This window comes from Pseudonaja textilis, chromosome 1, assembly GCF_049901715.1.
Source record: "Pseudonaja textilis isolate UNSWEBS1 chromosome 1, rPseTex1.2, whole genome shotgun sequence".
Taxonomy (NCBI): domain Eukaryota; kingdom Metazoa; phylum Chordata; class Lepidosauria; order Squamata; family Elapidae; genus Pseudonaja; species Pseudonaja textilis.
Window position 1 is genome coordinate 286,607,769 of NC_141990.1, and position 15,056 is coordinate 286,622,824.

The 15,056-nt window shown below is 36.8% G+C and overlaps 1 protein-coding gene across 22 annotated transcripts in view; it reads left to right on the forward strand.

Moving 5' to 3' along the window:
- TMEM63C (transmembrane protein 63C) overlaps window positions 1-15,056 on the forward strand; it is an 87,071-nt gene that overhangs the window by 49,376 nt on the left and 22,639 nt on the right. For 12 of the 22 annotated variants that reach the window (XM_087922042.1, XM_087922040.1, XM_087922043.1 and 9 more), the window contains 7 exons: window positions 3,614-3,701; window positions 4,432-4,469; window positions 6,597-6,739; window positions 7,252-7,303; window positions 8,867-8,975; window positions 10,165-10,238; window positions 13,256-13,336. In XM_087922042.1, the coding sequence (XP_087778168.1) occupies window positions 3,614-3,701; window positions 4,432-4,469; window positions 6,597-6,739; window positions 7,252-7,303; window positions 8,867-8,975; window positions 10,165-10,238; window positions 13,256-13,336 (585 nt within the window). Of the gene's footprint in view, window positions 1-840; window positions 874-3,613; window positions 3,702-4,431; window positions 4,470-6,596; window positions 6,740-7,251; window positions 7,304-8,866; window positions 8,976-10,164; window positions 10,239-13,255; window positions 13,337-15,056 lie in introns of all 22 variants that reach the window. The other 10 variants (XM_087922030.1, XM_087922027.1, XM_087922031.1 and 7 more) reach the window with 1 other exon arrangement.

Below are 15,056 nucleotides of genomic sequence, written 5' to 3' on the forward strand. Positions count from 1 at the left end.
ATAATGAAATTCCCTTAAATTTCCCTTTTAAAAGAGGAACAATCCAAAGCACCTTCCTAGCATTTGTAACATAAGATGAAATCATGGAATTGTGGAATTGAAAGGGACCATGAAAACAATCCTTCTCTTTCTTATGTGCATGAAAACCAGTTGAATCATCTTCAAGAAGTAGCTGTTTCATCTTTTCTTTGTAGCCTCCAGAGTTGGAGAAGCCACAAGTTCTAAAATAGATTATTCAAAAGGTTTCTATATTCCATCAATATAGTAAAACTGCACAATTGTAAAGACAGGAACAGCAACAAAACCAGACTGTGACAATATCAAAGAACTGGCTGAAATTATACTACTGATGGAATATGGAAAAAAAATTAAACCTCTTACCTTATCCATTGATATGTGGTATTGAAAAGTTCAACTGGGATTGCCACCAGCCTAGGTTTTGAAAATTAAGGTGTCTGGAGGAGTAGACTTAAAAAGCATATATTAGTAAAGAAGATCTTAGAAGAGCAAGGTGTAAGATACGTTTGGGCAGAAGATCATATAGCTAATTGGTGAAATAAATCAGTGAACCATGAGCCAAGAAATCTCTGGTTGATAACTTGCCTCAGAAATGATTTCCCTAAATGGTAGCTATATGTTAGCCTTAATAGGCTTCCTTCTATTCCCTGTAATGTAGGAATAATCAAAACAGATTTCTTGGAAGAAAACAAAACACTCTCTAATTCTGATCCTTTTTGAGATGTTTGTCTTCATCCTATACATCTCACAGTAATATTGCTTGTTATTGCTCTCTGAAGGTTTCCCCCCACTGACTACTGTTGTTGTTCTTCTTTTAATCAGCCGTTTTCCTCCAAGCACATGGGACTCCTACAAGTAAATGATACAGTGGTGATAAGGGAATGGAAGGCTTGGGGAATTGAGAATTCTTGTGAAAGAAAAAAGAATCACCACTGCTTTTAAAGGAGCATTTGAGAATCTATCAATTCCACCCAGGTTCAATTCGCTTTCTCCAAATCAACTGGAAAAAGTTTCTCCATCTGTATTTCAAAGGAGTTCTTGGCCTTGAAACTAAAAAGATCCAGGGTCAAGACAAAATAAAATTATATCAGTGATACTTTCTCTCTTCCAAAGAAGGCAGAAGAGAAGGTGGGTGAGTGGTGGAGGCAGATTGGATTAATTTTGTTACAGATGTCAAGTAGGGTGAATCTGCTCTTGATTGTCCCAGAGATACTTTTTCAAAAGACAACTGGACTTCGTTTTCTGCCCCCCCCCCCGCCAAAAGACGTTTCGCTTCTCATTTAAGAAACTGCTTCAGTTCTTCTTGGATGAGAAGTGAAATGTCTTCAATGGGATTAAAAGAAGAAAGTCCAGTTGCCTTTTGAAAAAGCACCTTTGGGACAACCATGACCCAGATAACTGAGAATCTTGATAGACATTCTGCTCCTGATAGTTTTAATTCACTTCCTTCTCATTTTGCAGTGGCTTTTCTTTCTTTCACAGGATGCTTCAATGTCATCTGGTAATGTGGGTAAACTCCTTTAAAATATTCTCTTGGTTGTTAATCTATATTATCTGTCTGATAATGATGGGTTTCATTTGATTGTTTAACGTTGGGTGAAAGGGAAGGTTAGAGTCATCATCTAATATTTAAAATGCTGTTCCTTCACCATTACCTTAAAGTAGTATTTTCAAATATCCATACTTTTAATCTATTCTAGAGGATCACATTTTTATAATATGTAGTGGGTGTCCTTTTCATGAATGCTACAGTTTTGAAATTACTCTTACTGAAATTCTGATCTGGCCATTCTTAATGCTATTATGTAAGATTTATTAATACTTGGTTTGTATAAAAAATAGCTTGTTACTTTTCCACTGGTGTTTTGATTTGGCTCTGGGCATTGTTCCTTCTCCTGTTTATGGTACACCTTTTCCTGACATAATTTTCAAGTAAGTGCCAAAGATTGTAGATATTGAAATGGGAGTCCAGAAATGAGGGCTTTAAATTCTGGTCTTAGCCTAATCGTGAAATGCTACCTATGAGCAAAGGGATGTTTAGGTTATGAGTTATTCTGTAAGCATCTTGCATTACCTCAGCCATACGCAATAGCAATGCTGTAACATGTTTGGTGCACTTTTTCCACCTCTAACTAATGGACCAAATATCTAGTACAGCAAAGAGCAATAGTGGAGGAGGAGAAAAAATTCCCATCATACAGTCCATGAAATCCAAACCTGTTAAATCATGGTTTCCGTGCTGGGGTTTGCTATACCTTGGTAGATGATCAACCCTAATTGGTGGGTGGGGGGGAGTATGCTTCACCTGTAGAAGTTCCCAAATGTAATTTCCAGCATCTTCAGTTTAAAAAAAAAGCAGAAATTCATTTTAGATGGTGTTGTACTAGATAAAAAGTACTTTCAAAGGACTATTGGGAATTACAGTTGAGCAACATCACTGCTTCACCATCCTAGCCATTATATACACAGAGATGCTTAAGTAGCATAAGGCAGCTTCTGCTTCCTAAGAGCAGAAAAATTAGAGAAAGCAATAAAGAAATGGGAATTTAAACCTTTCTAAAAAGTAGGAATTGTTGCTAGCACACCTAAGACCAACAGGCCATATAATCTGTTGGAACTCTCAGAACAGTTGAACTATGGGTAATTCCATTCTGTACCATGTATTTCATTCTTACTAGTTTGCCTCATACAATGTAACCTCTGATTATCTTCCAGGTGTACATATGTACTCTCTTCCTTGGATAATTTGCTGTAGCTACTCTAGATAGTAAACACAGTTGTTAGGCAAATTCCTATTATTCTTTTATTTTATTCCGGAGATAAGAGCTGCATAAGCAAACTGGAAAACATCTTTGCCATTAATCTTGTATTTCATCTTAAATTATTAGTGCCTTTAATATAATTGGGCAATATAATAATTGACATCATGATCTCATCATGAAGCAAACTGTCTATTCTCATGCAGAATGAAATAATAAAGTTACAAAGCAATAAAGATAGAGAATCCAGAGCATATATCAGAATCCAATAAAGGAAACCAGAGGCTTCTGATTTCTCGGCTCCAATAAGAGGCCCCAGAATGTTATCCAAGATAGTTTAAAGAATTCATACGACTGAATTTTCTAGCAATCAATCATGCACCTAAGATTTTGTTTCCCTGATTCAAGTGGTTCAGGCAAGAACAAGGATATATATGTGTTTGTGTACAATCCCAAAGTCTTCAGTTCATTAAAACACTTTTGGTTGCATATGTTTTTCTGGCTTCCAGTTCCATATTCTCTATAGTGGCACTTACACACTTCTTCCAAAACCACTAAAGATCTAACATTTACTGGAGAAGGCAGGCATATGTTTTCTTAAACTTTCTTGAGCATCAATATCTTCTTGGAATGTTGCACTCTTCTTCTTTTAGGCTTGTTGATGTCCTGAGGTTGTGGAACTGTAGATATTTAAAAGTAGCCTGATTGGAATAATATTCCTCTCACCATTCTTTTTCTTTTCCTCCTCTATATCTAATTTACACTGTCTTCCTCTGATTTTTCTCCACATTCCCCATTTTTCTTCTCCCTGCCATTTACTTCCTATCAATGGGAAGCCTGACATCCCTCTTCTATGGAGAACAAAGTGAAAAAGAGAAGTCTCCTTCTGAGAGCAGCCCCTTGGAGGCTGACAACAAAGATGTGGTAAGTTTGAAAGGTGCTGTGGGGGGAGGGAAAAACCGTATGACAAAGGTAATTCCTATCCCTATTTGCCCATTTCCATCAACTGGATATAGGAAAGTAAAAACAGAGTGAATGATGTCCGTTGGCTTTATGGACATGTGAATTTCCCAATAAGGCAAAAGTGATTGTCATTGCTGCTCTTGTCAAGCTGCTATTTTCTGCTATTAATTTAATAATGTTGTTAGATCAAAATAATTGCCAAGTTCAGTGAGGTAGGTGGTCCATCTGCCTGAAACTCCTGCTTTTGATCCATTTGTACAATATTTGTTTCCTCAAAAATGTCTGGAAAAGATAAAATACATTTGGACAACATGCCTTCCTAATGATTTATTTCCAACATAGTACTCACTTTTAAAATTCTACATCCTTTTAAGTCTGAATGCTGATCTCATGGCCAAGTTCCTTACTGTACTTTTCTTACTTCTTATTGAGAAATCTATGTCCTCCCAGATGTTGCTAAATTTCAACTCCTGTGTCCCTTTGCCCAGCGTTACTTAACATTAAAGGAGGTTGAAATCCTACAATATTTATGGACCCATAATTATTCTAGACTTATTTAAGACAAGTTTAATAACACGCTCAGTTAATTTACTCTTACACCATATCTAGGGGAAACAAACAGCCATAGATAGTTCTTTCTTCTATAATTGATTTTAGCTAGTTCATTGAAATTCTTCAATTTTCTTCCTAGGGATTCTGCTCCTGGCTTCTTTCAATTTACCAGATGAAGTGAGTACATACCACTGTGGCGATATTGATAAAAGTTCATAATCTGCTCCATCTTTTATGTGATAGAGTGATTACTGTGATGATATTTTCAGCCATGGACTCTTTGCTCCTTCTTTATACTTCTCTATGTAAACTGATGGGTTTTTTTCTATTCTTGCTGAGAATCGGCAACAATGAATTCACAGAGGCTTACTCTGAATAGATATGCACTGCATATAATTACAGGGGCATTATGATGGTGGATTAACATGACTTTGATGGGGCTGGACCTATTGTTTGGCAAAGAGAGCCCAGATAGCTGAAATTGAATAGTGTACAACAGCAGTTGTTGATAGATAATCCAACTTGTATATACATTGCTCTTGATTTTAGTGGTCAGAGTCGACAAAAGCATCACTGATTTGTTTTACCTGGAAATGAGTGGCTGAGACCAGTAGCCTGAGCTGTGTCTTCTCTTGAATGTTTTGAACTGAAACCAGCTCCTGAATTGCCATGTTTTAATCAAATAATTAATCAAAAAACAACTAAGTCATCAACGGAATAACAAATAAATGAATAATATTATTACTTGGTTATCATTAGGTAGCAGAAAACCCCTTTTTCATTTTGCACATGTAAAATCAAAGATGCACGTGGCGTTTTATGATGAAAACTTTATCCTCTACAATCTGAAGCCTGAATTCCCCAGTTAGCCAGCTAAGCTATGATGAAAATTATGTCTCCCTTCCATGCTGGTATTTTAAAAGAAAGAGAAAGAAATTGGAAATTCAATAAGGAATTAATTTCTCCTCCCACTCAGTTGCCTCTTCAAAAAGAGGAAATCTTCCTAGTCACTTTGCTATTGCTGTGTCATAAGGATATTATTTTCAAGGGAAAAGGAAGGGTTCGTTTGTTACAAAAAGCTGCCTTTTACTGATATCTAGTACATTTATATGGTTTTTTATGTTTTTAATTTCACACTACCAGAGTCACTCTGAGAATGAGATGGGAGGTCTCTAAATTTGATATATATTTTTTTTAAAAAGTCTCGCTAAAATGGAATTTAAAATAATGATAATAATAAATAGTAGTGTTGAGAAAATAATTTAGTTCCCTCTTCTTCCTAATCAATACCTCAGTGTTTAATATGCAAATTGGAACATCATGATATTTTGGACTTCTCATGGAACTGCATTTATAACATAATTGTCATTTTTTTTAAAAAAAAATCCAAAGGCATGTAAAATTCATGTTCTAAAACATATTTGGAAATGCCAGACTTGAGGAAAACCTGTACATTTTTTTAAAGAAATATGTTCCTCATCTGTATTTTTTTTTTTTAAAAAAGAATGCAGATAGATGTATAAGAGGAAGAGAATAATTTATGTATGAAAATCTAGAAAAAAAGTGGGGGTGGCGAAGTAAATAGAATAAAAATTTTGAAAGCAAATTAATCAATGCTGTTTTCTTATCACTCTGACCCATCCTTCCCCAACCTTGTGCCCTCTAGATGTGTTGAACTGCAGGTTTCCTGCTGGCTGGAGATAAGGAGGGTTGCAATCCATCACATCTAGAGAGCACCAGGTTAGGTAAGGTGGTTCCGGTATTGGAGGTGTCAATTGCTCAGAAAAAGTAATTTTACATTGAATTACTATTGTATATACTGTGTCTATTTCACTTTACTATTGTTTTTTATACAGGGAACTCATCTCAAGCCCTTTCCATCCTTTTATGCTAAAAAGATTCCACTTAAAAAAACTTGTTTTAAGGTTTTAGACGGGATATCAGGATTTTGTTTGTTTCATTGCCTTTTTTAATTTGAAGATACCCAAGATAGTAAGGGATGGAATTCCTCTTTGGGTGTGTATGCTTGCGGGCTAAAGAGCCCTGCTAATACTTTTTTTTTGCCACATAGTCCTAATTTTATAAAGCATAAAGCACAGAAATAAAATCCCTCTGTTGAGCTTATCATCTCTTCTATACTGGCAGGAAAACTACATAGTCAATCTTTTTTTTTCCATTTCTGGATGAAAGGAAAACTGTAGAAGGGGATCTCATTGAGTTGACATGTCTTTCTTTCTTTCTTTCTTTCTTTCTTTCTTTCTTTCTTTCTTTCTTTCTTTCTTTCTTTCTTTCTTTCTTTCTCAGAGATGAAGAAATTCAAAGCAAGTGTGGAATCGATGCCACAACCTACCTCTCTTTCCAGCGGCATCTGTTGGTGTTACTCTTGATTGTCTGTGTGCTGTCTGTGGCTGTCATCCTTCCCGTCAACTTCTCTGGTGATCTCCTCGGTATGTAGCCCTTCAACCTCAGTATTCTAAAAGCTTTAAAATACCCAGAGATGGTATTCAGCAGGTTCTGACCAGTTCTGGAGAACTGCTAGCGGAAATTTTGAGCAGTTTGGAGAACAGGCAAATACCACCTCTGATTGGCCTCACCCCCATCTATTCTTTGCCTCCCAAGTTCCAGCTGATTGGCTGGGTCTTCTTTTGTTGCCCTGCACAGAAGAGTCAGAGCTGGAAAGCAGGTTAGGGAATGGGATTTTGCAGTAATCTTCCCCCAGGAGTGGGGAGGGATTGGGGATTTTACAGTATCCTTCCCCTGCCATGCCCACCAAGCTATGCCCACCATGCCACACCCACCAAGCCATGCCCACAGAACCAATAGTAAAAAAAATTGAATCCCACCACTGAAAATACCACTGTACAACTTTAGAGGCATTGTGAGTACAGTGCTGTGCTTAGTAGAATAAAACACATTTTGTTTAAAATATACTAACTTCTGTCTCCTTTCCCTCTTTCAGGAAAAAATCCAGCTAATTTTGGCCGAACCACAATTGCAAATGTTCCCAAAGAGTAAGTCATTCCATTTCTTCAGAGTTGAATTAGTCACTGTTTATAAGGATGGCATAATGATGGCATTTATTTGTGGCAAATACATAAATAAATAAATGTTCAATAAATCCCTATTTATTTTGACACTGTACGTATGGAAATAGGTGGCTTTCATCAAGGTGAACAACATTCAACTGTAAGCTACAAATAATAAATATAAATTTCTGTCCAACTGTGCTTTCTCTCAAAAAGAGCTACTGTCTTTGACAAATTCTGCACTACTGATTTCTATAATATAGCTTTGTCATTTTGAATTAATGCCAGATGAAATTTCTATTTTGGTGCTCCACCTTGCAAGCATTAAAATGATTTGTTTTCCTTTAAGTCATTGCTTGACTAAAGTTTCTTCCATGCACTAATCATGATTCTATGGCAATATGCAGTGGTGAAGCCAACTTTCTATACTACAGATAGAAAAATAGCAATAGCACTTAGACTTATGTACTGCTTCACAGTGTTTTACAGACCTCTCTAAGTGGTTTACAGAGTCACTATAAAATAGTTTTGAATCAATGGCTGAAAACAAGGAATGGCTGGCATCTTTTAGGACAACGATTGCCAACTGGAGGGCTGCGGCCCACTGGTGGGCCGTGAGAAAATTTTGGTGGGCCGCAGAGAAATCTCACCCCCAGAGCACCCCCCCCCCCAAAGTAATTAATCCAGGCTGCACAGAAACACAAGGCTGCTCAGCCCACATGGCCCGCGGGAACCCTCCCCGCCCACTCCTTACCGGCAAACTTGTCTGCTAAATTGCTATTTTTCCTTTTTCAGACTATCATCTGTTCTGCTGTGCTGGGAGATTTAAATTAGCTAGGAAGCAGGAAATGGTTGGATTTCTTGCTTTCTAGCTAAGCACAGCCGAACCTCTCTTAGGACTGAAGGTTTGCTTGCAAGCAAATTCAGTGCAGACTCACGGCAAGCAAATTTGAGAGACTGAGCTAGCCAATGCAGATAGATAGATCACTGAATGATTCTGTGAGCAACTCAATCTGCCTGCCTGCTTTGCCTGATTTTTGATAAAAGTTGCTTTTTAAATAAAAAATTCAATATTTAATACATGGTGTGTTGTGAATTAATTTTGTGAGTTTACCTGCAAGCAAATTTTGTGAGTTTGCTTGCAGGCAAATTTTATGTGACAGACTGAGCTAGTCAATGGTAGATAGATAGATTTCTGAATGAATCTGTTATTCTGTGAGCAACTCAATCTGCCTGCTTGCTCTGCCTGATTTTGGGTAAAAGTTGCTCTTTTTTTATAAAAAAGTTCAATATTTATATAAATATTTATAATATTTACATACAAGCCATGTCTAGCCAGTCACATGACCACCAAGCCACATCCATAAATTAGGCCACGCCCACAGAACCAGTTAGTAGTCCCTGGGATCTAAAATTATGGGTTGGGTGGTCCCTGAGGTCCAAAAGGTTGGAGACCTCTGTTCTAGAAAATAGTAATTATCTTGTTTTCTGGTAAAGATATCTGTTTTTTCCTGTCTGAAAATGTCTGTCCTTTTTGCTCTATTGCAGTGACCGTCTCTTGTGGCTACATAGTATCTTTGCTCTCCTCTATTTCATCATCACTGTTCTCTGCATGACTCATCATTCCATCCAATTAGAGTATAAGGAAAATGAAAAGGTAATTGTTGGGTATAACATTGATACACCAACTAAGTTTGGGTGAATAAATATATAAAACCAAGGTTTTGGGTGTTTGTAACTTGTAGCTTTAAGCACCAAACTGCTTGTAATTAACTAATTAAGGGTGCGGTTACAAACGGCAATAAAAGGCAGTAAGAGAAACGTAACCTCTCTCTGCTTGTTTTGTCTGCTTGCTACTGTTTGTTTGCTACTGTTTGCTACAACTGTTTGAATACCTGAACGAAAGGACTATTTCATTGATGTGCTGATATCCTGTGAATACTCAGCGTTGTCTTCAAAAGGAAAGGTATCAGAGGAGAAGATATCTTTACAAGCAGATAAGGATATAGAACTGACTAGTGAATGGACTAAGTTACTGAATGGATATATTTGTGAATGACATATGGACTGATTGACAATGTTTAAACTCTAATTGGATTAAACAACTATTTAAACTACAAAAACAGTGTTTGTCATCAGTGTGTGTAAACTCTAGGGCCCTTCCTCTCTCATTTGGCTGCCTGGCTTGACTGCTGCTGCACATTCTGTTTGGGGGTTTGTCCCCAATCACTAACAGTAATAATTGCAGTGGCCTCATTGACACCTTCTTTTCTGACCTTTCAGAGATGGATACTCTAGAGTTTCTCAACGTTGGCGAGTTTTAAAATGTGTAGACTGTATACTGGCTGGGGAATTCTGGGAATTGGTCCACATATCTTAAACTTGTCAAGACTTAAAAATATAGATCTAGACATTCATTATTTGTTGCAACAGGCCAGGGAAGAAATTTGTCCAAATATTGCTTGGAGATTATTTAAATACTGCGATTCAGTTTGACAATATAAATTTTGTTCTGAGAGCAGTAAGCTTTCACCGCATAAGCAGTTTACTACTCAGGGTCATAAAATAGGAGTAGATATGGGAAAATGTGCATGATGCAGGTTGAGAGTGACATAGCAATATTTTAATTAGCCATTTCTATTGTTAAACTGTTCCTACCATTAAATATTTTCTTGCATGTTTAAGCAAAATATATTCTTGTAATTTAAGTCTGTAGTCCTACACCAGAAAAAAATAATGAGTACAAATAATAATAGAATTTAAGTACAAAATACTGGAAACTGACAAAAGTTACAACTATTATTCAAGTGTCTCCATTTCTGACTTCTTCTTTTCTTGACTTTTAGCTGGCCCGGACATTGATGGTTACCAAGATTCCCAAAGAGATCACAGATACATCTCTTGTTATCAAACACTTCCAGTAAGTACAACTACATGCTCGGTATTATTCTTTTTTCATAAAAATGCTCTTCCTCTTTTAGCTAATTAAAACCATAGGTGAGGAGTCACTAATAAATACATTCAACAGTACAGGTAGTCCTCAATTTACGACCACAACTGAGCCTAACATTTCTGTTGTTAGGTGAGTTTCATTTGTCAAGTGAGTCTTGCCCCATTTTATGACCTTTCTTGCCACCATTGTTAAGTGAATCACTGCAGTTGATAAATTAGTAACCCAGTGGTTAAATGAACCTGGCTTCCCCATTGACTTTGCTTGTCAGAAGGTCACAAAAGGTGATCCTATGACCTTGGGACACAGCAGCGGTCTATGAACAAGTTGCCAAGCATCTGAATTTTGATCATAGGATCATGGGGATGCTGCAAAGGTGGTAACTGTGAAAGACATTCATAAGTCACTTTTTTCAGTGCCATTCATAGGTCACTAAATGAATTGTTGTAAGTCGAGGACTGTCAGTACACAGCCGAGCATGGAGCCCTGAAGTATACCACTTCATACTTTCTCCCAGCTTGACATAAAGCTGTTGGCATATACATACTCATAAGGTAGGATTATTATGCTCATGTAGCATTCCTTCCTGCTTAGAATTTCTCATATTCTTTAAGCTCACTTGGAAGCTGTTTGAACCAGTTGTCGATTGCAGGGTCGTTTCTGTGCAACACACTAGTAATCTATATGCTTTTTCATCATAGCTAGAATTCACTTCGACCATATAATGCTGCACACAGTATTAGAATTTCATTTCAGTCAGGATATTATCCTCTTTATTTTCTTTCCAAATCTCTCTAACCGATTGGAGAGAGAGAGATCTATATGGAACAGGAGTCTCCAACCTTCGCAACTTTAAAACTTGTGGACTTCCTCAGCTAGCAACTTGTGGACTTCAACTCCCAGAATTCCTCAGCAAAGCCGGCCGAGGAATTCTGGGAGTTGAAGTCCACAAGTCTTAAAGTTGCCAAGGTTGGAGACCCCTGATATAGAACATTCACATTAGCTTGAGTGAGTGGTCAGCCTTTCGCCAAGAGCCCGTTTCCATCATGCTTCATTTTGCAGAGTGAGTCACTGCTATCATATGGATTGGGTCAGATATCATTAGAGAGCAGTTCACCTGAATTATGTCAGGCTATCACGAGCATCTAAGTGCCAGACAATGCAGGCATAACTATTAATGTCCGTGAAGCTTTACAGGCTGAACATTTCATTCATAGGGATGCAGCTTTAGGGAGGGAGGCTTCCTTGTTTCTGACTAACAAAACCTGCCTGAAAATAATTTAGCTTGCTATCTATGTGATTCATAGAAACTACTGTGAAAAATTCATAACAAAATTATAATTAGGACATTATTTGTTTATTTATTTAAAATATACAGTATATTAGTTGCCCATCTGGGTGGCTTACAATCATGAAAAATAAGTATAAATATTCTAAAAACATAAATAAGTTCAAAACCAGCCAAACATTTTGCTCCAATTAAAGACGGGAAGGGTGTGGGTAGGATGGGAGGGAAGGTAGAATCTGTTATTAATCAATCAAAAGAACAACTCAGTTTTTGTCACCCCATCCACCTTTCTTTCCTAGGTGAAGTTCTATTTCTTAATTCTAAAAGTATGCCAACTCAAATAACATCAGTTACAATAACTAACCATTATTTTCCCCTTTTCATGAAGCATTTCCTCTTGTCAATGTTGATTTGGACATTGATTGATTAATTATGACCCATCAATGGTGTTGCTTCTTATCAATCATATAGATACATTTTCTCCATGATGATCTTTCCGTAACATGGTCCTTTAAGTCTTCCAACTGTGTACCCATCATTACTGTAATTGAGTTTATCCTTGCTGCTGGTTCTCTTCTTTTTCCTTCTTTTCCAGCATTTGAGCCTTCTTGCCTTCTTTATATAGCTGGGTGTTTGCCTAATACATCCAAATTAGGATAATTCAGACCTAATCATTGGTGCCTTGAGTGAGAACTCTGGGTTCGGTTCTTTGAAGACCTATTTATTGTCCATAGTGCAGCCAAGAACGGTATTCTCAGGAGTCTTCTCCAACATCAAAGTTCAAAAGTGTGTCAGTGCTTTTTCTCTTCTGCTCCATCAAAGTTCAACTTTTACTTCTCGTGAGTGGAGTGTCACAGGGAATATCATGCTTCACACTGTTATGAGCTTTGTACAGATAGGCACATCATGGCATTTGAATAACTTTTTCAGTGCCTTCATACCTTCTCTGTCAAATTTAGTATACGGCATATTTCTTGAATGCTTGTTACTGTTGATTCTAAAAAGGCAAAATCTGTGTATCATTTTGATACCTTCATCATCATTTCTAAGCCCGGCTATTGTAACTGATGTCATTAATTTAGACTTTGTATTCAGTGTAGTCTCATTTTTTAAACGTACTACTTGACTTTTATTGCCAGCATTTGCAGATTCTTTGCATTTTCAAATTTGCATCATCAGCATTTCTTCCTCCAATTTTAAAGCAACGCTCATCTTCTTCCAATCTTAATATACTATATATACAGTATTATACTATACTGTACATTCATCATGTAGGTGAGTGGTCACCAATCCTTCCAGCTGGGTGGACCAGGAGCAGCAGCAGGGAAGCACTAACGTGGGGGAAGAGAGGATGGTTTTGCACATACATCTGTCCCTTGTGCAAATTGAGCTTTGCGTGTTTGCCCACCACTTGCACAGCCTGGTTCCCAGTGGGCCATGAACCAGTATCGATTCACAGACCAGGGGTTGGGGACCCTTGATAGAGGTTGAATAAAGAAGTGGAAAATATACATTTTTGTCTCAATTATCTTCCTGGAGCCAGACTGTTTTGCCATATTCTGTTCATGTTGTGACTTCTTGACTGGTATATGGGGTTTGTGTGAGAACAATGTTCTGGGATGCCCATTTTTCCAAGCACATTCTACAAGCAATATTAGATCTTTGTTCAATTAAAGATTTTGATTCTCTCTTCTGATAGTGAGGCTTATCCAAGCTGCACAGTGACCGGTGTCCAATTTTGCTCTGATGTCCGCAGATTGATGAAGCTGGATTCAGAGAGGTAGGCTTTCAAAGGTCTTGCTTAGAGCTGAGTTATTCTGAGCCCCTTAGAATGTGTGGAGGAAAATGTCCTGGGATCTCTGAGCATCAGGATCATGCTAGAGGGAATTTTGATTAAAAAAAAAATCACCACAACTGTAAAAAATATCATCACTTTTCTTCATCTGGTAAAGAGACAAAAATAAAGTTTCTTTGTTCAAGAAAATTTTTTTTTAACCTGGTATGCTTTATCCATGTATTTACTCCCTTATAATACAAGTGTCACAATAGAACCCGTTAATTCTGTTTCCACTGCCTGTCATTTTTGCATTGTTTTTAATCCATGTAATTCACTTCAGTTTCTAAATTAATCTGCTATTTTTAAAAAACCTTATCAAAATATATATTTAATATATTGGTTCAGTTTATTTTATTGTTCTTTTAAAAGAACCCTGCATTTCAGGCTATACTTCACTAGATTGAATACTTTGTAGTTAAAGAATACAAATTTCTCAAAAATTTCTTGGTGTAATGGTTGAAGGCCCCAAGCTAAAAATAGAGAGTGAGATGCTACTTGCCTTAGGCACAAAACCAGCTTGGTTGACTTTGGGCAAGTTTTGGCTTCAACCTGAGGAACTAGGAGATGAAAAACGACTTCTGAAAAATCTTGCCAATGAAATTGCAGACTTAAAAGGAACAAAAAAATGATAATATATCTGGAAGTGCATGTAAAACCACAAATCTTTTACAGTTTTCTGAAAACAGGACTACAGAAGCAATCAGCAGTACTGGTCTTGGTGAAAAGATGTATCAAGCTCATTTTTAAAAAATTAAAAACCTTGGCATCAAATCTGAATTCTGGAACAGGGAGAGAATCTCATCATTTGAGACACTTGTTTCAATGAAGTCCTTTTCAGCGCCCAGTCAGTCTTTTGTTCTGTGCATAAAGGCAGCTTCCATTTTTGAAGCCGCTGCCATAAAAGAAAGGCTGCAATTCAAAAAGCTACTCCCAATTTCCTATAGGCTTTTAAAGTTTTTCAATATTAATACCAGGTTTTCCAATATTAATACCAGTTAGAAGTAGAAAATGAGGTGAATCCAAATTAAATATATGAATTTCCACTAAAATAAAGCAGAAATGTACTCTTCCCTTTATTTCTCATATAATTTCTCATTTCTGAAGTAACAAATATAGGGCCATTTCAAGAATATGTAATTAAACGTTGTTATATTTTGAAATGTATTTATAGCTATGTGTTTTAATGCTGTGAAAGGTTTTTCCAATACTCAGGAGAAATATAAAATACAGTGAATAATTAAATAAGGTGCTATTTTCTTATTAAAATGTGAAAATATTGACTTCTCTAAGCATTTTTGGCTTGAAACTTTTCCCCCACCCCCAAATAGTCTACCTCACTTGCTTAGATACACCCTGAGCACTAAGGGATTAGCTGAAGTCTTTTACAATATTAGGAAAGGAATGCAACTATGGCTCAAATATTCAATAGGCATATATTGTCCTTGTATGACAAAAGAAGGAAAGAAGCAATAACTTTAATTTAAACGCATAATAAACACAATAAATCAGATCAAAATTTGCTTGCCCCAGCATTTGTCTCTCACAGTGGCTAATCATATGCCTATCAAATGGCAGCCATCTTAACTGAGTACAAGAATGTTTTCCAATAATACCATCAAAACCAATAACCAATGAGAGGTTCCATGAATTTATCTTACTTGCC